The 18,988-nt window shown below is 38.4% G+C and overlaps 1 protein-coding gene across 3 annotated transcripts in view; it reads left to right on the plus strand.

Annotated features, from left to right (window-relative positions):
- Positions 1-18,988, plus strand: part of PRKCQ (protein kinase C theta) — a gene marked incomplete at both ends in the record, with an annotated part of 102,823 nt that overhangs the window by 26,894 nt on the left and 56,941 nt on the right. For all 3 annotated transcript variants that reach the window (XM_079699308.1, XM_079699309.1, XM_079699310.1), the window contains 2 exons: positions 821-981; positions 4,562-4,735. In XM_079699308.1, the coding sequence (XP_079555434.1) occupies positions 821-981; positions 4,562-4,735 (335 nt within the window). The remainder of the gene's footprint in view (positions 1-820; positions 982-4,561; positions 4,736-18,988) is intronic.

Consider the following 18,988-nt stretch of genomic DNA (forward strand, 5'->3'; position numbering starts at 1 on the left):
GAGATCGGAAAATAAATGTCATTATTCCAGCCACAAAAAAAGACATGATAATTATGTGATGTGATACAGGTGCTAACTATCTAGTGATATCACAGTAGATAAATGTGTCAATCAACGTGTTATGCACCTTAAATTAGCACAATGTGACATGTCAATGTATTTCCATTTTAAAAAAAGAAATGTTATAAGGGGGTCGGAGGAAGGCTCCAGAAAAGTTTTTCTACACCTTCTCTGGCGGGGGTGAGGAATAAATTGTCCTGAAAATTTTTTAAAGAAGGGTTTGGATTAGATTTGGGAAGGGTCTCCGGGCAGAGGAGTAGACTGTGTGTCTCAGACATGATCAAGGTAGGTAGCATCTTGACTCAAAGACTGTGGCGAATGATGCATTTCAGATCTTTATAATGATCTGCTAGCCATTTCGTCGTCCCCACATGGTCACAGAAATTGATGCCACTGTGCCTGTGAGCCACGCAAGCAACGGAGAATCATTTTTCCTCCAATTTGGTTAAAATCCCTATTTGTCCGTGATTCGGCATTATCAAAAGTGCTCATTCCTGTTGCATAGATGGTCTTTTGTTGATTGGAATGTTTCTTAACTTGATATTTTCCCCAGTCTGTTGCATAAAGAGACACGGTCCACCCCCCAGATACCAGGCTCCCAGGCAGGAGGTGCTGCTTTTGCCCTGCAGGAACCCCTTTCTGCATCGCTCTGAATGGAGCTTCAGAATGGGATGTGGAAAAGAAAGCGTGTTCTCAAAGTAGCTAGAACGACCTTCCGCTGTTCCTTATTTCCTTTTAACCACTGATTTGCCATTTTCAGAGCCTCAGGGGATCTCCTGGGAGTCTCCCTTGGATGAGATGGAGAAAGTAGGCCATCGTCCAGAACCTGAACTTAACGTAGAAAGACCATCTCTACATATGAAATTAAAAATCGAGGATTTTACCTTGCACAAAATGTTGGGGAAAGGAAGTTTTGGCAAGGTATGATATTGTATGTAGAATTCTGTGGCCCAACTTCCAGAAATTGAAGAGCAAATCTGGCCAGTGGAACTGAACCACGCATGGGTGTGCAGAGAGCACATTCCTGGTCAGGAACTGTCATGTGATGTGATATATGTTAGAGGGCAGAGAGACATCTGAATAAATAGGGACCCGGGGAGCTCTGGGGAATAGCAGCCTCTGCTTCCTGGGAACGATTCAAGCCATTTCACTTGGAAGGTGTTCATCCCACAAGCTTGTGTGTTCAGTATCTTTGGACACCAAAGAAATGAGAAGGTGCCTCAGCCGGTTCCTGTTTCACAGATATTTTTGTTTCGTTGGTGGGTTTTTTGTTGTTGTTTTGTTCCTTTCTCAAACCTGGAGTGTGGTTTTTACCTTCTGTATGATTTCTTCTCTACCAAATGTCCTCAGCCTTGTTTTAGTTTGCTAGGGCTACTGTAACAAAATACCACAGATGGGGAGACTTCAACAACAGAAATTTATTTCTTCTAGTTCTAGAGGCTGGAAGTCCAAGATCAAGGTGTGGATAGGGCTGTTTCTCCTGAGGCCTCTCTCCTGGGTGTCCATGCTGTCTTCTCCCTTTGTCCTCACATGGCCATTCCTGTGTGCATGTCTGTGTCCTAACCCCCTCTGCTTATAAGGACACCAGTCATATTGGATTAGGACCCACCCTAATGACCTCATTTTAACATAATTACCTCTGTAAGCACCCTGTCTCCAAATATGGCCACACTCTGAGCTGCTGGGGTTTAGGACTCCAACATATCAGTTATTTGGAAGGGACACAATTCAGCCCAGAACACGGCCCTAGCTTGAGCGTCTTAGGAAAAGTTCCACGGAGGAAGTCCCTCTTCTAAATTCTTCCTGCCACTCACTCAGGTTATGGGCCATTAGTCAGTCACAGAGGGCAAGGAGAGGAGGAAGGAGACATAATGGAAGAAATTATAATCAACTCTCGGTGACAGGAGGAGATTTTCAAGCCAGTGATTGTAAAGAGGGATGTCATGGAATATAGGCTTTTAGGTTATTTTGAATATTAAGGATATCACATGTATTAACGGAACTCTCAGTTGTTTTATATTTATATTGGATGCAACGTCTAGGAAAATTTTAGCCAAAGACTACTGTTCCATGAATTTGTGCAACCAAGACCAGCATTATGCTCAGCACCTGCTCACTAGACTTTGGCTGCAAAACTTACCCAGTTTATTTAATAATAATGTAACTGGGTATTGCCATAGCTGAATGACATTGTGCTGCAGTTGAGGTTTCTATATAATACCAAGGCATTGCCTTCGGCAGAATCCACTCTGCCCTACAAACTGTAGCTGATATCCATTAATTCGTTTATTTTGTTTCCACAATAACGTGAACCATAGCAGGCTCGTCTGGTGTTAATCTGAGTGTAATAGGCAATTTTACAACCAGTCTTCATTAAAATTTAGCGTCGATTAATGTGCAGTTTATAACCTGTTTCCAAAAATTGAAAGCACATTATAGAGATGGAAATGGCTTTTTTTTTTTTTTTCCAGCTTCTTAGTTTATGGCTGGTTTGGGGATGTTTTATGAAAGAAGCAATTACCAAAAGAGGACTTTTAATTATTAAAGAAAAGCTTTTCTTTGTTCCCGTGTTGATTTTACTTTTCAACAAGGTTAAGAAGACATTAAGTTAAACCTATATGCCTTAGTAAATAACCCAAGGGACAGCTGAGAGCTTCAGGTATCCTCTGCTCTGTGTCCAAAGCAGTAAGCCCCTCACCATCAGGACCCCGGATCCCTGCACTCTGAGGGGGCTGCACCGTGGGGCCCAAGGAGAGGGGCATGAAGCACCAGAGCAGAACGGGGCAGCCATATCTCCTTTTCTTCCAACACTAAGAATACTCAAACTTGTTTTTCTTCTTTTCACTCTATATAGGAAGTACGGTTCCTCACCAAAATGGTAGCCTCTATATTCTGGTTCTCCATTGATTTTAGGCCCAGGAGAACAAATTGCATGTTTTCTGGGGATATGTATGCACATCATTCATTTGCCTGAATTCTCATCTAAGCTCTACCCCCTGTATCAAGCCAGCTACCCCAAAGTTATGTGTCTGCACTGTATTATTTTAAACATAGACACATGCATTTTCACTATTGGTATAACATCATTAATGTCAACATTCCCTAAAAGTCACTAAAAGAAGCAAATAGCAAGTGTTTTTTTTTAAGTATAGTTGATTTACAATATTAGTGTCAGATGTATAACATAGTGATTCAATAGTTTTATAGTTTATACTCCATTTAAAGTTATTACAAAATAATGGCTGTATTTCCCTGTGCTGTACAATATATCCCTGTTGCTTACTTATTTTATGCATAGTAGTTTGTATCTCTTAATCCTACACCCCTATATTGCCCCTCCCCCTTCCCCTCTTCCCACTGGTAACCACTAGTTTGTTCTCTATATCTGTGAGTCACTTTCTGTTTTGTTATATCCATCCATTTGTTTTGTTCTTTAGATTCCAGTAACTGTCATTTAGAAAGCATTTTACAGTTCATAAATCACTTTCCCACCTGGTGTTTGATTTTCACAACAGTCCTGTAAGTCAGCAGTGTGTTGATAGTTACCACTTTTACACATTCGGGAACTGAAGCAGCCCAGGGAGGTTAATTTGTTTGCCCACATTCCCACAGCTAGTAAGTATCTGTGAAATGAGGCCTGAGCTGGGGTTTTCTGTCTCCAAATGCCATGTCCTCACTCCTGTCAATCGTCTGTGGCTGCATCATTTGCAAAAGTGAAAGTTGGTGAAACTCTCCATTACATGCCATCTGGTGTCCTTTCTTACAAGATTCATGAAATCAAGTGGAAAAAGTAAACTTTGGAGTCAGATTTCCCACTGAGTAGCTCCATGAATTTGAGAAAGTTACCCTTTGAGCCTAGTTTTTTTAAAATTATTACTATCTCTCTGTGTTGCAGTGTTCTGAGCTAAGAATTAAATAGATACTAAAATTAGATAGCACATGTAAAGCACATAGCAGAATGTCTGACACATAGTAGGTCTTGAAGATAATATTAGTGTCTGTGCCATCAGAGGAAATGCTGTCCATTCTTTAAGCACATCAGGAAAGCTCAATTCCTCACATATTCTTTTTTTGCCTTGAAAAAGTGGGTAAAACTTAGAGTAAGGTTTTATGCTCATTTTCAGTGATACTTCAAGAACAATCAAGTCTTCCTTCCACTACTTGCTGCTGCTTCCTTCAATACATATTTGCCTCTGAATGTTTTTATAAACTTACTCAGGTCCCTGGGTAGACAGGGCACACTTTTTTAAATAGAATTTTTCAGGGGCTGAGAATAACCCATCCAATTGCACCGTAGTTTTGTGAAACCCTTTGAAAGGTAGAGAGAGGATGAAACCGTTCCGTATCATCCCACACCTGTGAAGCTCTATTTGTCTCCATAAAGGGGGTGGAGGAGGATTGGAGAAGTCATCTTTTCTCACCCAGTACATCTCTCTCAGGACTTCGTGACTCTTCTTTAATGAGTATGAATCCAAATAAAGTGTCTTCCCCTTCCCTCTAGGTCTTCCTAGCAGAGTTCAAGAAAACCAATCAATTTTTCGCAATAAAAGCCTTAAAGAAAGATGTGGTTTTGATGGACGACGATGTGGAGTGTACAATGGTGGAGAAGAGAGTTCTCTCCTTGGCCTGGGAGCATCCATTCTTAACGCACATGTTCTGTACGTTCCAGACCAAGGTAAGGCTATCCTTCATCTCTGCCTCTCACCCCAGTAAATCTGGGTGCTCCTGGCAGCCCTCATTTGGAGACATGGGGTACTCTCTCCATATATTTCTTCTTTGAGTCCACCTTCCATCCATCCAAAAAAATTTCTTTTGCTCTAAACACCACTGAAATATTACTTAGAATTTTTTAATGTAGTTGATTGGGAAAGGGCCTTACTTCTGGATTTGTTTGTTTTTTAGAATTTGGTTTAACTTATATAAGCAGTATGTGTGACTTGCTTAACAAAGCAGTGCTTTGTGAGAGGGAAAAAGTGACATCTGTTTATTCATCTACCATACATGTATTTGAAGAGACGAAATTTGGAAAAATAGATCAGAACGTGTGTGCACTGTTATTTTCCTTTATAAGGCCAGTAGAAGATCATCCTTTAGAGCAGGCTTCATCAGTGAGGCCCTGAGCATTGTGGTAAAAGGGTGAATTTTGTCAGAAGTGTCTCTTCTGTTCTGAGAGAATTCTCCCCCTGATCTCCTTTTTCCTTAAAATTAAAAAAAAAATTGACTCATTTTAGAAAATTTGGAAAGTGCTTATATGCTCAGAGAAGAAATCGTTTTAGAAAATTGATTTTAGAAAATTTGGAAAGTGCTTATATGCTCAGAGAAGAAATCATTTTAGAAAATTTGGAAAGTGCTTATATGCTCAGAGATCATTTTAGAAAATTTGGAAAGTGCTTATATGCTCAGAGAAGAAAATCATATGTAATCCCATCACTTGGGTGTACTCACCATTAATACTTCTAAGTTTATCCTTCTAGATTTTTCCCCCATTAGATTTTTAAAGGTAAAAATAATGACCTACTGTAAATACCTCCTGTTCTGTAACTTGAATTTTCAACACTCTCTACATTTCCTCACATCTGTGGATATTCTTCTACAATTTATCTAATTAGGCTACTTCTAAATTTTGTTCTGATTTCAGTAACACTGAAGTGAACTCCTTGTAGGTCAGTCTTTCTGCACAAACATAATGATTTTCTTTTTTTATTTTTCTACGCTACTTGACCCTATCCCTATGTATGTAGCCTAGAATAATAAGCAGACCCATGGGGAGCCATGTGGTTAAGGTCCAAAGAACACGAGGAGTTTTTCTCTTGTTCTGTTTCAAGCCTTGATGATAATGTCCTACCTTAGGACTAGTAACCGAGGACCTCAAGATGCCTCCAGCCACAGAAGGTGTTAGTGAGGAAACTGGGAGTCAGCCAGAAAATGTGGACGGTCACTAGGGGTTTCATCACCACTCCTCCAGCTCCCAGTAGATTCTCAACAAGTGTTTAATTAGGGAATAAATGAATAAATATACTTGGCTAAAATAAAGAGAAATCAGACCATGAAAAAGCACTCAATGATCATATACTGTATTCAAAGCATTGTGAAGGATATAGAACTAATACAGTTCCTGACCTGGAGAATTTCATACTATAAAAAATTAAAGAGGCAAGAATGACACTTCTAACAGTGGTGAGTAATATTAATTGCAGAATGCAGACTCTAAGCACCAGAGCTGAGAAAACTAGAAATTAGAATTTGAATAGAAATTAGAATAGGCAGAAAGGGTCTTGGACAGCAGAGGTGTAGTGGCTATAAGAAGGCATGAAGGAATAAAGGGATTATGATAAGCTGTTTAAAAGTAGGCTTATGTTTTACAGCAGGAAGGAGTTTGGAATTTCTGATAATGAGGGTTAGAAAGATTTCCTGCTAGAAATTTCCTCCTGGAGATCATAAATATCTGTTGGTCTGGGATGGTGCAGATATTTTACTGGAGGACAAAGTAAGGAACTCTGTCCCACTCTCCTGGTCTGTGTTCTAAATTTGCTGTGCACCCTAGGGGTTACTTACAATCTCATTTTTCCTCTTGAAATATTGTGGGACTTTTATCAAAATACTAAATACACCTCAGACCAGGCTTCTAGGGGGCATTATGTAATCAAGTTTCACTCGGCACCTCTCCCTGCTGTTTTTATATATTTGTTTGTATCATTGTTTTCGTACCGTGTAGGGAAGGCTGTTATGAATCCCACTTTGCAGAAAATAGGTATGTTTCCTTCTCTGATTGTCAGTTAGAGCCTCAGGCAGAGTTTGCTTCTTTCCCTGTTAAAGGAAATGCTCTTAAGATTTCAAGCCTATGTAATGCTTTACCAAAACCAGAAAAGTAAATGCAGAGAAAAAGTGTCAGAGAATGTACATATCAAATATAAAAATGACTGTCTCACTACTTAGATTTCAAGGAATTGAGTCCTTTTAGAAATAAGAGATGTGGGGTGGGGTGGGGGGAGAGGCGAAGCTTACATTATACTTTCTGAAGGACCCTGATTTGAGATGTCTTGATTTTTTAATTTTATTCATTTTTTATTGAAGTATAGTTGCTGTACAGTATTATAGGTGTACAATATAGTGATTCATAATTTTTAAAGGTTATACTCCATTTATAGTTACTATAAAACATTGGCTAGATTCCCCGTGTTGTACAATATATCCTTGTAACTTATTTTATACTTAATAGTACTGATTTCTTCTTCAAACCTTGTATGTCAAACAAAATAACCAAATGCCACAAGTGAGTGTAAACAGCAGCAATCGATATGAATCATGATTTCCTCTGGGTAATTTTTTAATGTAATCAGTTGGGAAAGGGCCTTACTTCTGGATTATTTTGTCTGCTTGCTTATTTTTTAGAATTTGGTTTAACTTATATAACAACGAGGATTCCAAGCATATGTGACTTGCTTAACAAAGCAAAGATTGCTTTGGCTCTTTGGGGTCTTTTGTGGTTCCGTACAAATTTTAGGATTATTTGTTCTAGTTCTGTGAAAAATGCCATGGGTATTGTGATAGGTATTGCATTAAATCTGTAGATTGTTTTCTGTAGTATGGACATTTTAACAATATTAAGTATTCTAATCCATGAACACAGGATATCTTTCCACATTTCTTTGTATCATCTTGAATCTTCTACATCAGTATCTTTTAGTTTTCAGACTACAGGTCTTTCACGTCTTTAGTTAAATTAATTCCTAGGTATTTTATCCTTTTATGATGCAACTGTAAATGGGATTGTTTTCTTACCTTCTCTTTACACAGGATACAGAAATGCAACACATTTCTGCATATAAATTTTGTATCCTGCAACTTTATTTATAAGCTCTAATATTAGTTTTTTCACGGTATCTTTATGGTTTTCTATGTATAGTATCATGTCATCTGCAAATAGTGACAGTTTTACTTTCTCCTTTCCAATTTGGATATCTTTCGTTTTCTTGTCTGATTGCTATGGCTAGGACTTCCAATACTATCTTGAATATAAGTGGTGAGAGTTGGCATCCTTGTCTTTTTCCTGATATTAGAAGAAAAGCTTTCAGCTCTTCACTATGGAATAAGTTGTTAGCTGTGGGTTTGTCATATATGGCCTTCACTAAATATGTTGAAGTGTATTCCTTCTATACCTACTTTGATAAGAGTTTTTATCATGAATGGATGTTAAATTTTTTTAAATGCTTTTTCTGTATCTATTGAGATGATATGGTTTTTGTCCTTCGTTTTGTTAATATGGTGTATCACGTTGACTGATTTGTAGATACTGAACCATCCTTGCATCTCTGGGATAAATCCCACTTGATCATGGTGTATGACTCTTCTAATATATTGTTCAGTTTGGTTTGTTTATATTTTGTTGAGGATTTTTACATCTGTATTCATCTGGGATATTGGCCTGTAATTTTTATGTGGTGTCTTTGTCTAGTTTTAGCATCATGGTAATGCTGATCTCATAGAATGAGTTCAAAAGTATTCCTTCCTCTTCAATTTTTTTGGAATATTTTGAGAAGGATAGGTATTAACTCTTTTTATATATTTGGTAGAATTCCCCTGTGAAGCAATCTTGTTCTGGACTTTTGTTTGTTGGGAGTTTTTGTTTGTTTGTTTTTTTCTACTTACTCAATTTCATTACTGATTATCAGTCTGTTAGATTTTCTGTTTCTTCCTGATTCAGTCTTGAAAGATTGAATGTTACTAGGAATTTATCCATTTCTTTTAGGTTGTGCAGTTTGCTGGCATATAATTGTTTATAGTTGCCTCTTATGATTCTTTGTATTTCTGTGGTGTCAGTTATAACTTCTCTTTCATTTCTGATTTTATCTGGGCCATCTTTTTTTCTTGATGAGTGTGGCTAAAGGTTTATCAGTTTTCATTATCTTTTCAAAGAGCCAGCTCTTAAGTAATCATTTCTACCGTTATTTTTGTCTCCATTTATTTCCACTCTGATCTTAATTATTTCCCTCCTATTAACTTCAGGCTTTATTTCTTCTTTTTATAGTTCATTTAGGTGTCAAATTCGGTTGTTTGAGATTTTTATTTCTTGAGGTAGGCCTGTATTTCTATGAACTTTCCTCTTAGAACTGCTTTTGCTGTGTCCCATAGACTTTGGAAAGTTGCATTTCCATTTGTCTCAAGGTATTTTTTATTTCCTCTTTGATTTCTTCAGTGACCCATTGGTTATTTAGTAGTATGTTGTTTAACCTCCATTTCTTTGTGTTTTTTGCAATTTTCTTCTTTTGATTTCTAGTTTCATACCACTGTGGTCAGAAAAGATGCTTGGTATGATGTCAGTCTTGTTAAATTTATTGAGACTTGTTTTGTGGCCTAACATAACCTACCTGGAGAATGTTCCATGTGCACTTGAAAAGAATCTGTATTCTGTTTTTGGATGGAATGTTCTGTATGTCATTTAAGGCCAGTGTTTCTTTATTGATTTTTTCTGGTTGGATGATCTATCCATTGTTGAAAGTGGCATTAAAGTCCCCTATTATTATTGTATTACTTTCAATTTCTCCTGTTATGTCTGTTAATAGTTAAGTGCTTCTATGTTGGGTGCATAAATATTTACAAATGTTAAATCCTGTTCTTGGATTGACCCCTTTATTATTATGTAATGTCCTTCTTGGTCATTTGTTACAGTATTGTTTTAAAGCCTATTTTGTTGGCTATGAATATTGCTACCCCAGCTTTCTTTTCATTTCCTTTTGCATGGAGTATCTTTTTCTATCCCTTTACTTTCACTCTGTGTGTGTCTTTAGGTCTGAAGTGAGTCTCTTGGAGGCAGCATATAGTTGGGTCTTGTTTTTTGTTTTTAATCCATTCAGCCACTGTGTGTCTTTTGATTGGAGCATTTAGTCCATTTACATTTAAAGTGATTATTGATAGATATGTACTTAATGCCATTTTGTTAATTGTTTTCTGGTTGTTTTTGTAGCCCTTCTCTATTCCTCTTATTCTCTTTGCCTCTTTCCTTGTGGTTTAATCATGTTCTCTAATGTGATGTTTGTGTTCCTTTCTCTTTATTTTTTGTACATAATAGGTTTTTGATTTGCAGCTACCATGAAGTTCATCTCTCTCTCTCATGTATGTATATGAGTTTATTTTAAGCCCAAAGTCACTTAAGTTAGAATGCATTCTAAAAGCACTACATTTGTACTCCCCTTGCCAACATTTTGGTTTTTATGTCATATTTTACATCTTTTTGTGTATCCCTTCACTTCTATTGTAGTTATAGTTGATTTTACTACTTTTGTCTTTTAGCCTTCATGCTAGTTTAAGTGGCTGTTCCACAGCCTTTCCTATATATTTGCCTTTACCAGTGAGATTTTTTCTTTCATATATTTTCATATTTCTGTTTATGGCCTTTTCGTTTCACTTACAAAAAATGTTAAAGGGTCTTCTTTAAGGCCAGTTTAGCGGTGATGAACTACGTTAGTTTTCACTTGTCTGGGAAACTCTTGATCTTGTCTTCAATTCTGAATGATAACTTTTCCAGGTAGAGTACTCTTGGTTATAAGTTTTTTTCCTTTTTTTTTCCTTTCAGCACTTTATCATGCCACTGCCTCTAGCCTACAAAGTTTTTGATGAAAATTCAGCTGACAGTCTTATAAGGGTTCACTTGTAGGTGACTAGTTGCTTTCCTCTTGCTGCTTTTAATATTCTTATCTTTAATTTTTGCCATTTTCATTGCAATGTGTATTGGGGTGTATCTGTTTGGGTTCATCTTGTTTGGGACTCTCTGCTTCCTGGGCCTGGATATCTGTTTCCTTCACGAAGTTAGGGAAGCTTTCAGCCCTTTTCTTTTCTCCTCCTGGGACCCCTATAATGTGAACGTTAGTAGGCTTGATGTTGTGCCAGAGGTACCTCAAACTATCATTTTTAAAATTTTTTTCTTTTTGCTGTTCTGATTGGGTGATTTCCACTCTTCTGTCTTCCAGATTGCTGATCCATTCTTCTGTATCACCTAATCTGCTATGGATTCCCTGTAGTGTATTTTTCATTTGTTATTGTAGTCTTCAGTTCTGATTGGTTCTTTCTTATATTTTCTGACTCATCATTGAAGTTCTCATTGTGTTCCTTTATTCTTCTTTCGAGTTCAGTGAGTATCTTTATGACCATTACTTTGAACTCTTAAATCCAGGTAATTTACTTATCTATTTCATTAGGGTGTTTTTCCCAGGGTTTTATCTTGTTCTTTCATTTGGAACATATTCCTCTGTCTCCTCATTTTGTTTGACTTTCTGGTTTGTTTCTATGAATTAGGTAAGACAGCTACGTCTCCTGGTTTTAAAGGTGGCCTTGTGTAAGGAGCATCCCCTGTGTGGGCTGGGCACCTTTGGCAGGCTGGTTGGGTCAGGCTCAGCCTAGGGGTGAGGTGGGCTGGAACTGGAGCAGGTATGGGCTGGGGGGTGGGGGTGTGTCTCTGGACAGGGTGTCCTGTGGCCACCCTGGCAGGATGGCTGGAGCAACATGAGCCAGAGTGGCCTAGGATATATACCACACCAAAGCCACCCTGGTAGCATGGCTGTAGCTAGTGCAGGCCTGGGGCAGGCCGCGGTGGCCTTGGCAGGCTGGCTACAGTGTCTGGACTGTTTTCCCATCCATGCACAGCACCTCCAACCCTGGAGAGAGTTCCAGCAGTTCCCCATGTGTTTGGCAGATGCTCTAAGGTTAGTAATGGATTTCCTTCAAATATGGTCTAAAGTGTCCTTTAAATTGTGGGGGTTTTTTTTCCTCACTGTGCACCAAGGTGGGCAAGTCTGTGCACAGGCCTCTCAGTGGTATCCCTCTCTACTGCAGATCACTGTGTCAGGGGTGTTTCCTATTGATGCTGGGTCTTGGTTCCTCTATCATTTCTTGTGCAGAAGCTGTTCAATCAGCTCTTTGTTCTTCAGGAGGAATTGCTTTCTGTGTAGGTGTACATCAGTGTGTCCATGGGAGGAATCTTTTAACTGTACTCACTAACAAATTAAAATCTATTAGAAACAAATTAATCATAAAACCTTGAAAATACATGTCATAAATTACTTTAGAAAGTCACTGTTAAATTAATTCAACAAATGTTTCTTGTTGACCTGCTAAGTTCTGTTTCCCCAACAGAGGCAAGACTCAAACTATATGGGGATTAAATTAGAAAACTATTTCCTTTTGCTACCTAATTCTAAGTAGTAAATAGAAAAAAACAAGTTTTAGCTTGGAAGAATAGTATTCTGCTTTCTTGATTTTAAGATACCATCAATAATTAGATGCCCTATTTTCTTGATACACAAAATTATTTTAAAAACTAGAAGCCATCTCCCAATTTCAGAATTGTCTAAATGTGAATTAACATGTATGTCAATTAGAAATTGCATTGGCTGCTAGTAACAGGGATAGAAAGTAACAATGACTTACATGAGATAGAAGTGTTTTTCTCTTCATATAAAAGGAGTTACATACATGGTTCAAAGCAAGTATGACAGTTCCATGGTGTCAGAGATCCAGGAACCATCTGCTCCCTGTTCCATCATTTACTGTACTGAGTTCCCATCCTCAAGGGTACTCCTCAGTCCAATATGGCTGCTAGAGCCCAGCCCTCACAGCCACATTCTAGGGAAGAAAGAACAACCTCATGCCAGCTTAGTCTTCTTTCTTAAGTCACTTTTCCAAAAGGCCCACAAAAAACTGCTGCTTCTCTCTGACTCTTCTGTAGCTGTAAGGAAAGCTGGAAAGTTGAATCTTAAGCACATTGTCATCCAGAATAATTTTTTTTTTTTTTTTTTTTTTTACTAAGAAAGGGAGGCAACCAGCCATTTCTGCTCCAACATATATATTAAAATAAGAAAATATGATTAAAACTAGGTTTACTGAAGCCTATTTTGTGCCAGATAGTTTCCTAGGAACTTTAAATATATTATCTCATTTAATTCTATAAACCCAATGAAGTAGATATTATTATTCTATTTTACCTATGAGAAAACTGAAGCTAAAAAAGATGAACCTTGCCTTAAGGCCACTCAGCTGGAAACAGGAAACAGCATTCAATCTTACCATATGTCTTTGTCCAGATATGGGCCTCCTATATATTCATACCATGTGTCTTAGTGACATGTCATCTCTGTAGTATCTAAATGTTCACCTACAGGGGAAAAAACCACAGAAAAATAGTTTTCCTCTTTTTAATTATGCTAGATTAAAAGTTCAATAACTCGGGCTTCCCTGGTGGCGCAGTGGTTGGGAGTCTGCCTGCTGATGCAGGGGACGCGGGTTCGTGCCCCAGTCTGGGAGGATCCCACATGCCGCGGAGCGGCTGGGTCTGTGAGCCATGGCCGCTGAGCCTGCGCGTCCGGAACCTGTGCTCCGCAACGGGAGGGGCCGCAGCAGTGAGAGGCCCGCGTACCGCAAAAAAAAAAAAAAAAAGAAGTTCAGTAACTCAAGTACACAAAGTTTCTCTGATCTATCTCTGATAACCCTAGGTGAAAATAACAGGGTTTGGAAAGAAAACGCAAAATTCAGCCGAGTAAATTTAGAGATCTAATTATCTTTTTTTCAACAATTCATGAATTGAGCAGCATCCATCTAGCAAACAGAAAGGAGCTCTGAGGACCTGTATGAAATGGAAGACTTTTATAGGAAGAAAGTAGGGAGCGACAAGGAAAGAGCAGATTGTTTCAGTCAAGGTCACCTTCCTTAGATGGATGTCCTCACTGGTGCTGATCAGGAAGTTCCAGACTGACTGGTTAAGATTACATTCCTGGGGATGTTTGGAATTGCAGTTAGCTTACATATTAAGTGCCGGTTTGGAGATGTGGGCTTAGCACAAGTGATTCCATTTGGGGACTGTTGTTTCTTTTCTAACAATCACACCCCCTCTTTTGCCTCTTTTGATCAGACCCTCAACTTAACTGGGAGATGTGATCAAAATTTAAGGTATTAGCACCACTCCCAGCTACCGTTCTGAAGTTCTCATGGTTTTTGATGGTCCTTTGTGTGGTGTTCACAGGTCAGGATGTTTTTCACTTAATCGGTGGTGTTCACAGGCCACAGGGTTCAGGGTCACAATTTCTAAGTCAGTCATTCTCTTCATTGCTTTCTTGAAGTTCCACTCTTAGGGAGATCATTTAGTTGGTGGTCAGTGGCTGCAAACATGAATTTAAAGCCTTTGAAAGAATATAGCATTCCAGGGAGTTCACTATGATTATGAAAAGTAGGATAATTTCCAATATCTGGAATGCTCTTCAGCCCCAAGACCCAAACTAATCAAAATCAAGTAAGTCAAAGAAAGACCCCATTGAAAGAGTCACCTGTTTAAGGCAAGTGGCTTGTTCAGTATTTTTAGGTAACTGAGCCTCAACTTCCTCAGAAGTGTTAATCCAGGTGCAACAGGTTGCCTTGGCTTAGTGAAGTAGGGCCCTGACAAAGAAAAGGTTTGCTTCCCCTTAGCCTTGTGTCCCTTTCTTTGTATACAAAGCCTGGATACAAAGTTCCCCAAGTTTGGGGTTATTAACCAGAGAGAGGGAAACAGACCAGAGGGTCTCTAACGTCATGGATAGATCAGTTTTTGATGATAAATCCAGCAATCTAAAAGGATACCCCCACACACACCCAAGCAATGGCCTAGGAGATATGGATGATGATGTTATCTTTACAGGCCAGTGCCAGAGTAAACGCTGAAGAAGAGAGGGTGTCAAGTTTAGTTGTCCAGCAGTCTACCTCAACATCGGCTACTTCTCAATTTGATTTTGAGGTCTTCAGTGGGTGTACAGGACCCAACATTAGGTGGGGACTTCTTCAGTTGTGACATATGTACCCAAGGTTCAAGCCCCTGCAGGTTGGCTGCCATCAGGTTAGTGAGGAAGATCTGGTAGAGTCCCTTCCAAGGAGATGCAAAGGCAGTCTTTGTTCTTAGTGACTCCAAATAAGAAGGGTGGGAGAAAATTGGAAACATTAGTTTGGAGAGTCACAGCCAGTTAATTGAGGGAACTAGGAGTATTCAAGATCCAATCCAGTTTACAGGTATATAACAAAACCTCAAAAACAATTACCAGGATTAGAATCTAAAATCTACAAAGATACAGTTTTCCTCTGTATCATCACCATTTTTTTCAACCAAAGATAATTACAGTAAACCTAATTCGTTTGCATTAAACTTGGCCTGATTAATTACATAGTGCAGCAAGAATAGTGACTGACCATTTAAGCTCTTTTAAAAACTTTCCTGGAAAGGAATCTCAGAGTGAACTCTTAAAGCCTCTGAGGCTTTAAGCTAAGCCAAAGTCTCACAGTAAGATTTTACCTGCAATACCTATAGCTTTGGGTGAATTTCTCTCTTCCTGAGGTCCAAAAAATATCCTGAGTTTCCTGGAACCTACCAGGAAATTACCTTTCTTACTCACCTGGTTAGCTCCTAGGAACCTTGGTACCAGAGTACCAGTCCAATTTTCCCAAGGGACTTTACTGACTTCCTAAAGTCAACTTTAGTTATTTAAATCTGTCTGGTCATATCTGAGTCTATACACATCTCTCTCACATATAACGTTCCAGTCAAGGTCTTGGTAATATAACCAGTGTATCCAATTGTGTCCTGTTACAAAAACAGACTCTCACTGAGCTTAACTTAAATCTATTTTTCCATAAAAAGAATACTTGAGGGTTTCTGGATTCTGGAGGAATCAGAGAGAAAAAGTAAATGTTTCATCTTTGTTTACAAAAGTATACTTTACCTAATTGTAAGTCATGATAAGTCTCAAATCTAGAAAAACAAAACATTAAAGTACCAACAATATTTCAAATAAGTCATAAAAATTCTAACCATCCTCCTCAGTTCATTCAGTCCTGTGTTATTTATTCTTGTTCTGCTTGAATCCAGTTTTTTCCATTAGTTCTGGGAATTTTTACCTAGTTCAGTTTTGTGATGTAAAGTTATCATTAACCTGTTTGCCATAGTTCGCTCCATAAATCTCTTCAAAGATGAGGCACTTTTTTTTTAACATCTTTATTGGAGTATAATTGCTTTACAATGGTGTGTTAGTTTCTGCTTTATAACAAAGTGAATCACTTATACATATGTCCCCATATCTCTTCCCTCTTTCATCTCCCTCCCTCCCACCCTCCCTATCCCACCCCTCTAGGTGGTCACAGAGCACCGAGCTGATCTCCCTGTGCTATGCGGCTGCTTCCCACTAGTGATCTATTTTACGTTTGGTAGTGTATATATGTCCATGCCACTCTCTCACTTTGTCCCAGCTTACCCTTCCCCCTCCCCATATCCTCACGTCCATTCCCTAGTAGGTCTGCATCATTATTCCCATCCTGCCCCTAGGTTCTTCTGACCAATTTTTTTTTATTCCATATATATGTGTTAGCATACAGTATTTGTTTTTCTCTTTCTGACTTACTTCACTCTGTATGACAGTATCTAGGTCCACCCACCTCACTACAAATAACTCAGTTTCATTCCTTTTTATGGCTGAGTAATATTCCATTGTATATATGTGCCACATCTTCTTTATCCATTCATCTTGATGGACACTTAGGTTGCTTCCATGTCCTGGCTATTGTAAATAGAGCTGCAATGAACATTTTGGTTCATGACTCTTTTTAAATTATGGTTTTCACAGGGTATATGCCGAGTAGTGGGATTGCTGTGTCATTTGGTAGTTCTATTTTTAGTTTTTTAAGGAACCTCCATACTGTTCTCCATAGTGGCTGTACCAATTCACATTCCCACCAGCAGTGCAAGAGCATTCCCTTTTTTCCACACCCTTTCCATCATTTATTGTTTGTAGATTTTTTGATGATGGCCATTCTTACTGGTGTGATATGATATCTCGTAGCTTTGATTTGCATTTCTCTAATGATTAATGATGTTGAGCATTCTTTCATGTGTTTGTTGGCAGTCTGTATATCTTCTTTGGAGAAATGCCTATTTAGGTCTTCTGCCCATTTTTGGATTGGGTTGTTTGTTTTTTGGGTATTGCGCTGCATGAGTTGCTTGTATGTTTTGGAGATTAATCCTTTGTCAGTTGCTTCATTTGCAAATATTTTCTCCCATTCTGAGAGTTGTCTTTTCACCTTGTTTATGGTTTCCTTTGCTGTGCAAAAGCTTTTAAGTTTCATTAGGTCCCATTTGTTTGTTTTTTTTCCTTTTTATTTCCGTTTCTCTAGGAGGTGGGTCAAAAAGGATCTTGCTGTGATGTATGTCAGAGTGTTCTGCCTATGTTTTCCTCTAAGAGTTTGATGGTGTCTAGCCTTACATTTAGGTCTTTAATCCACTTTGAGTTTATTTTTGTGTATGGTATTAGGGAGTGTTCTAATTTCATTCTTTTACATGTAGCTGTCCAGTTTTCCCAGCACCACTTATTGAAGAGGCTGTCTTTTCTCCACTGTATACTTTTGCCTCCTTTATCAAAGATAAGGTGACCATATGTGCATGGGTTTATCTCTGGGCTTTCTATCCTGTTCCACTGATCTATATTTCTGTTTTTGTGCCAGTCCCATACTGTCTTGATTACTGTAGCTTTGTAATATAGTCTGAAGTCCGGGAGCCTGATTCCTCCAGCTCCGTTTTTCGTTCTCAAGATTGCTTTGGCTATTCGGGGGTCTTTTGTGTTTCCATACATCTTGTGAAATTTTTTGTTCTAGTTCTGTGAAAAATGCCAGTGGTAGTTTGATAGGGATTGCATTGAATCTGTAGATTGCTTTGGGTAGTAGAGTCATTTTCACAATGTTGACTCTTCCAATCCAAGAACATGGTATATCTCTCCATCTATTTGTATCATCTTTAATTTCTTTCATCAGTGTCATAATTTTCTGCATACAGGTCTTTTGTCTCCTTAGGTAGGTTGATTCCTAGATATTTTATTCTTTTTGTAGCAGTGGTAAATGGGAGTGTTTTCCTCATTTCACTTTCAGATTTTTCATCATTAGTGTAGAGGAATGCAAGAGATTTCTGTGCATTAATTTTGTATCCTGCTACTTTACCAAATTCACTGATTAGCTCTAGTAGTTTTCTGGTAGCCTCTTTAGGATTCTCTATGTATAGTATCATGTCATCTGCAAACAGTGACAGCTTTACTTCTTTTCCAATTTGGATTCCTTTTATTTCTTTTTCTTCTATGATTGCTGTGGCTAAAACTTCCAAAACTATGTTGAATAATAGTGGTGAGAGTGGGCAACCTTGTCTTGTTCCTGATCTTAGTGGACATGGTTTCAGTTTTGCACCATTGAGGATGACGTTTGCTGTGGGTTTGTCATATATGGCCTTTATTATATTGAGGAAAATTCCCCCTATGTCTACTTTCTGGAGGGTTTTTATCATAAATGGGTGTTGAATTTTGTCAAAAGCCTTCTCTGCATCTCTTGAGATGATCATATGGTTTTTCTCCTCCAGTTTGTTAATATGGTGTATCACGTTGATTTGCATATATTGAAGAATCCTTCCATTCCTGGGAAAAACCCCACTTGATCATGGTGTATGATCCTTTTAATGTGCTATTGGATTCTGTTTGCTAGTATTTTGTTGAGGATTTTTGCATCTATGTTCATTAGTGATATTGGCCTGTAGTTTTCTTTCTTTGTGACATCTTTGTATGGTTTTGGTACCAGAGTGATGGTGGCCTCGTAGAATGAGTTTGGGAGTGTTCCTCCCTCTGCTGTATTTTGGAAGAGTTTGAGAAGAATAGGTGTTAGCTCTTCTCTAAATGTTTGATAGAATTCGCCTGTGAAGCCATCTGGTCCTGGGCTTTTGTTTGTTGGAAGATTTTTAATCACAGTTTCAATTTCAGTGCTTGTGATTGTTCTGTTCATATTTTCTATTTCTTCCTGGTTCAGTCTCGGAACGTTGTGCATTTCTAAGAATTTGTCCATTTCCTCCAGGTTGTCCATTTTATTGGCATATAGTTGCTTATAGTAATCTCCC

Source organism: Hyperoodon ampullatus (assembly GCF_949752795.1).
Source record: "Hyperoodon ampullatus genome assembly, chromosome: 3".
Classification (NCBI taxonomy): domain Eukaryota; kingdom Metazoa; phylum Chordata; class Mammalia; order Artiodactyla; family Ziphiidae; genus Hyperoodon; species Hyperoodon ampullatus.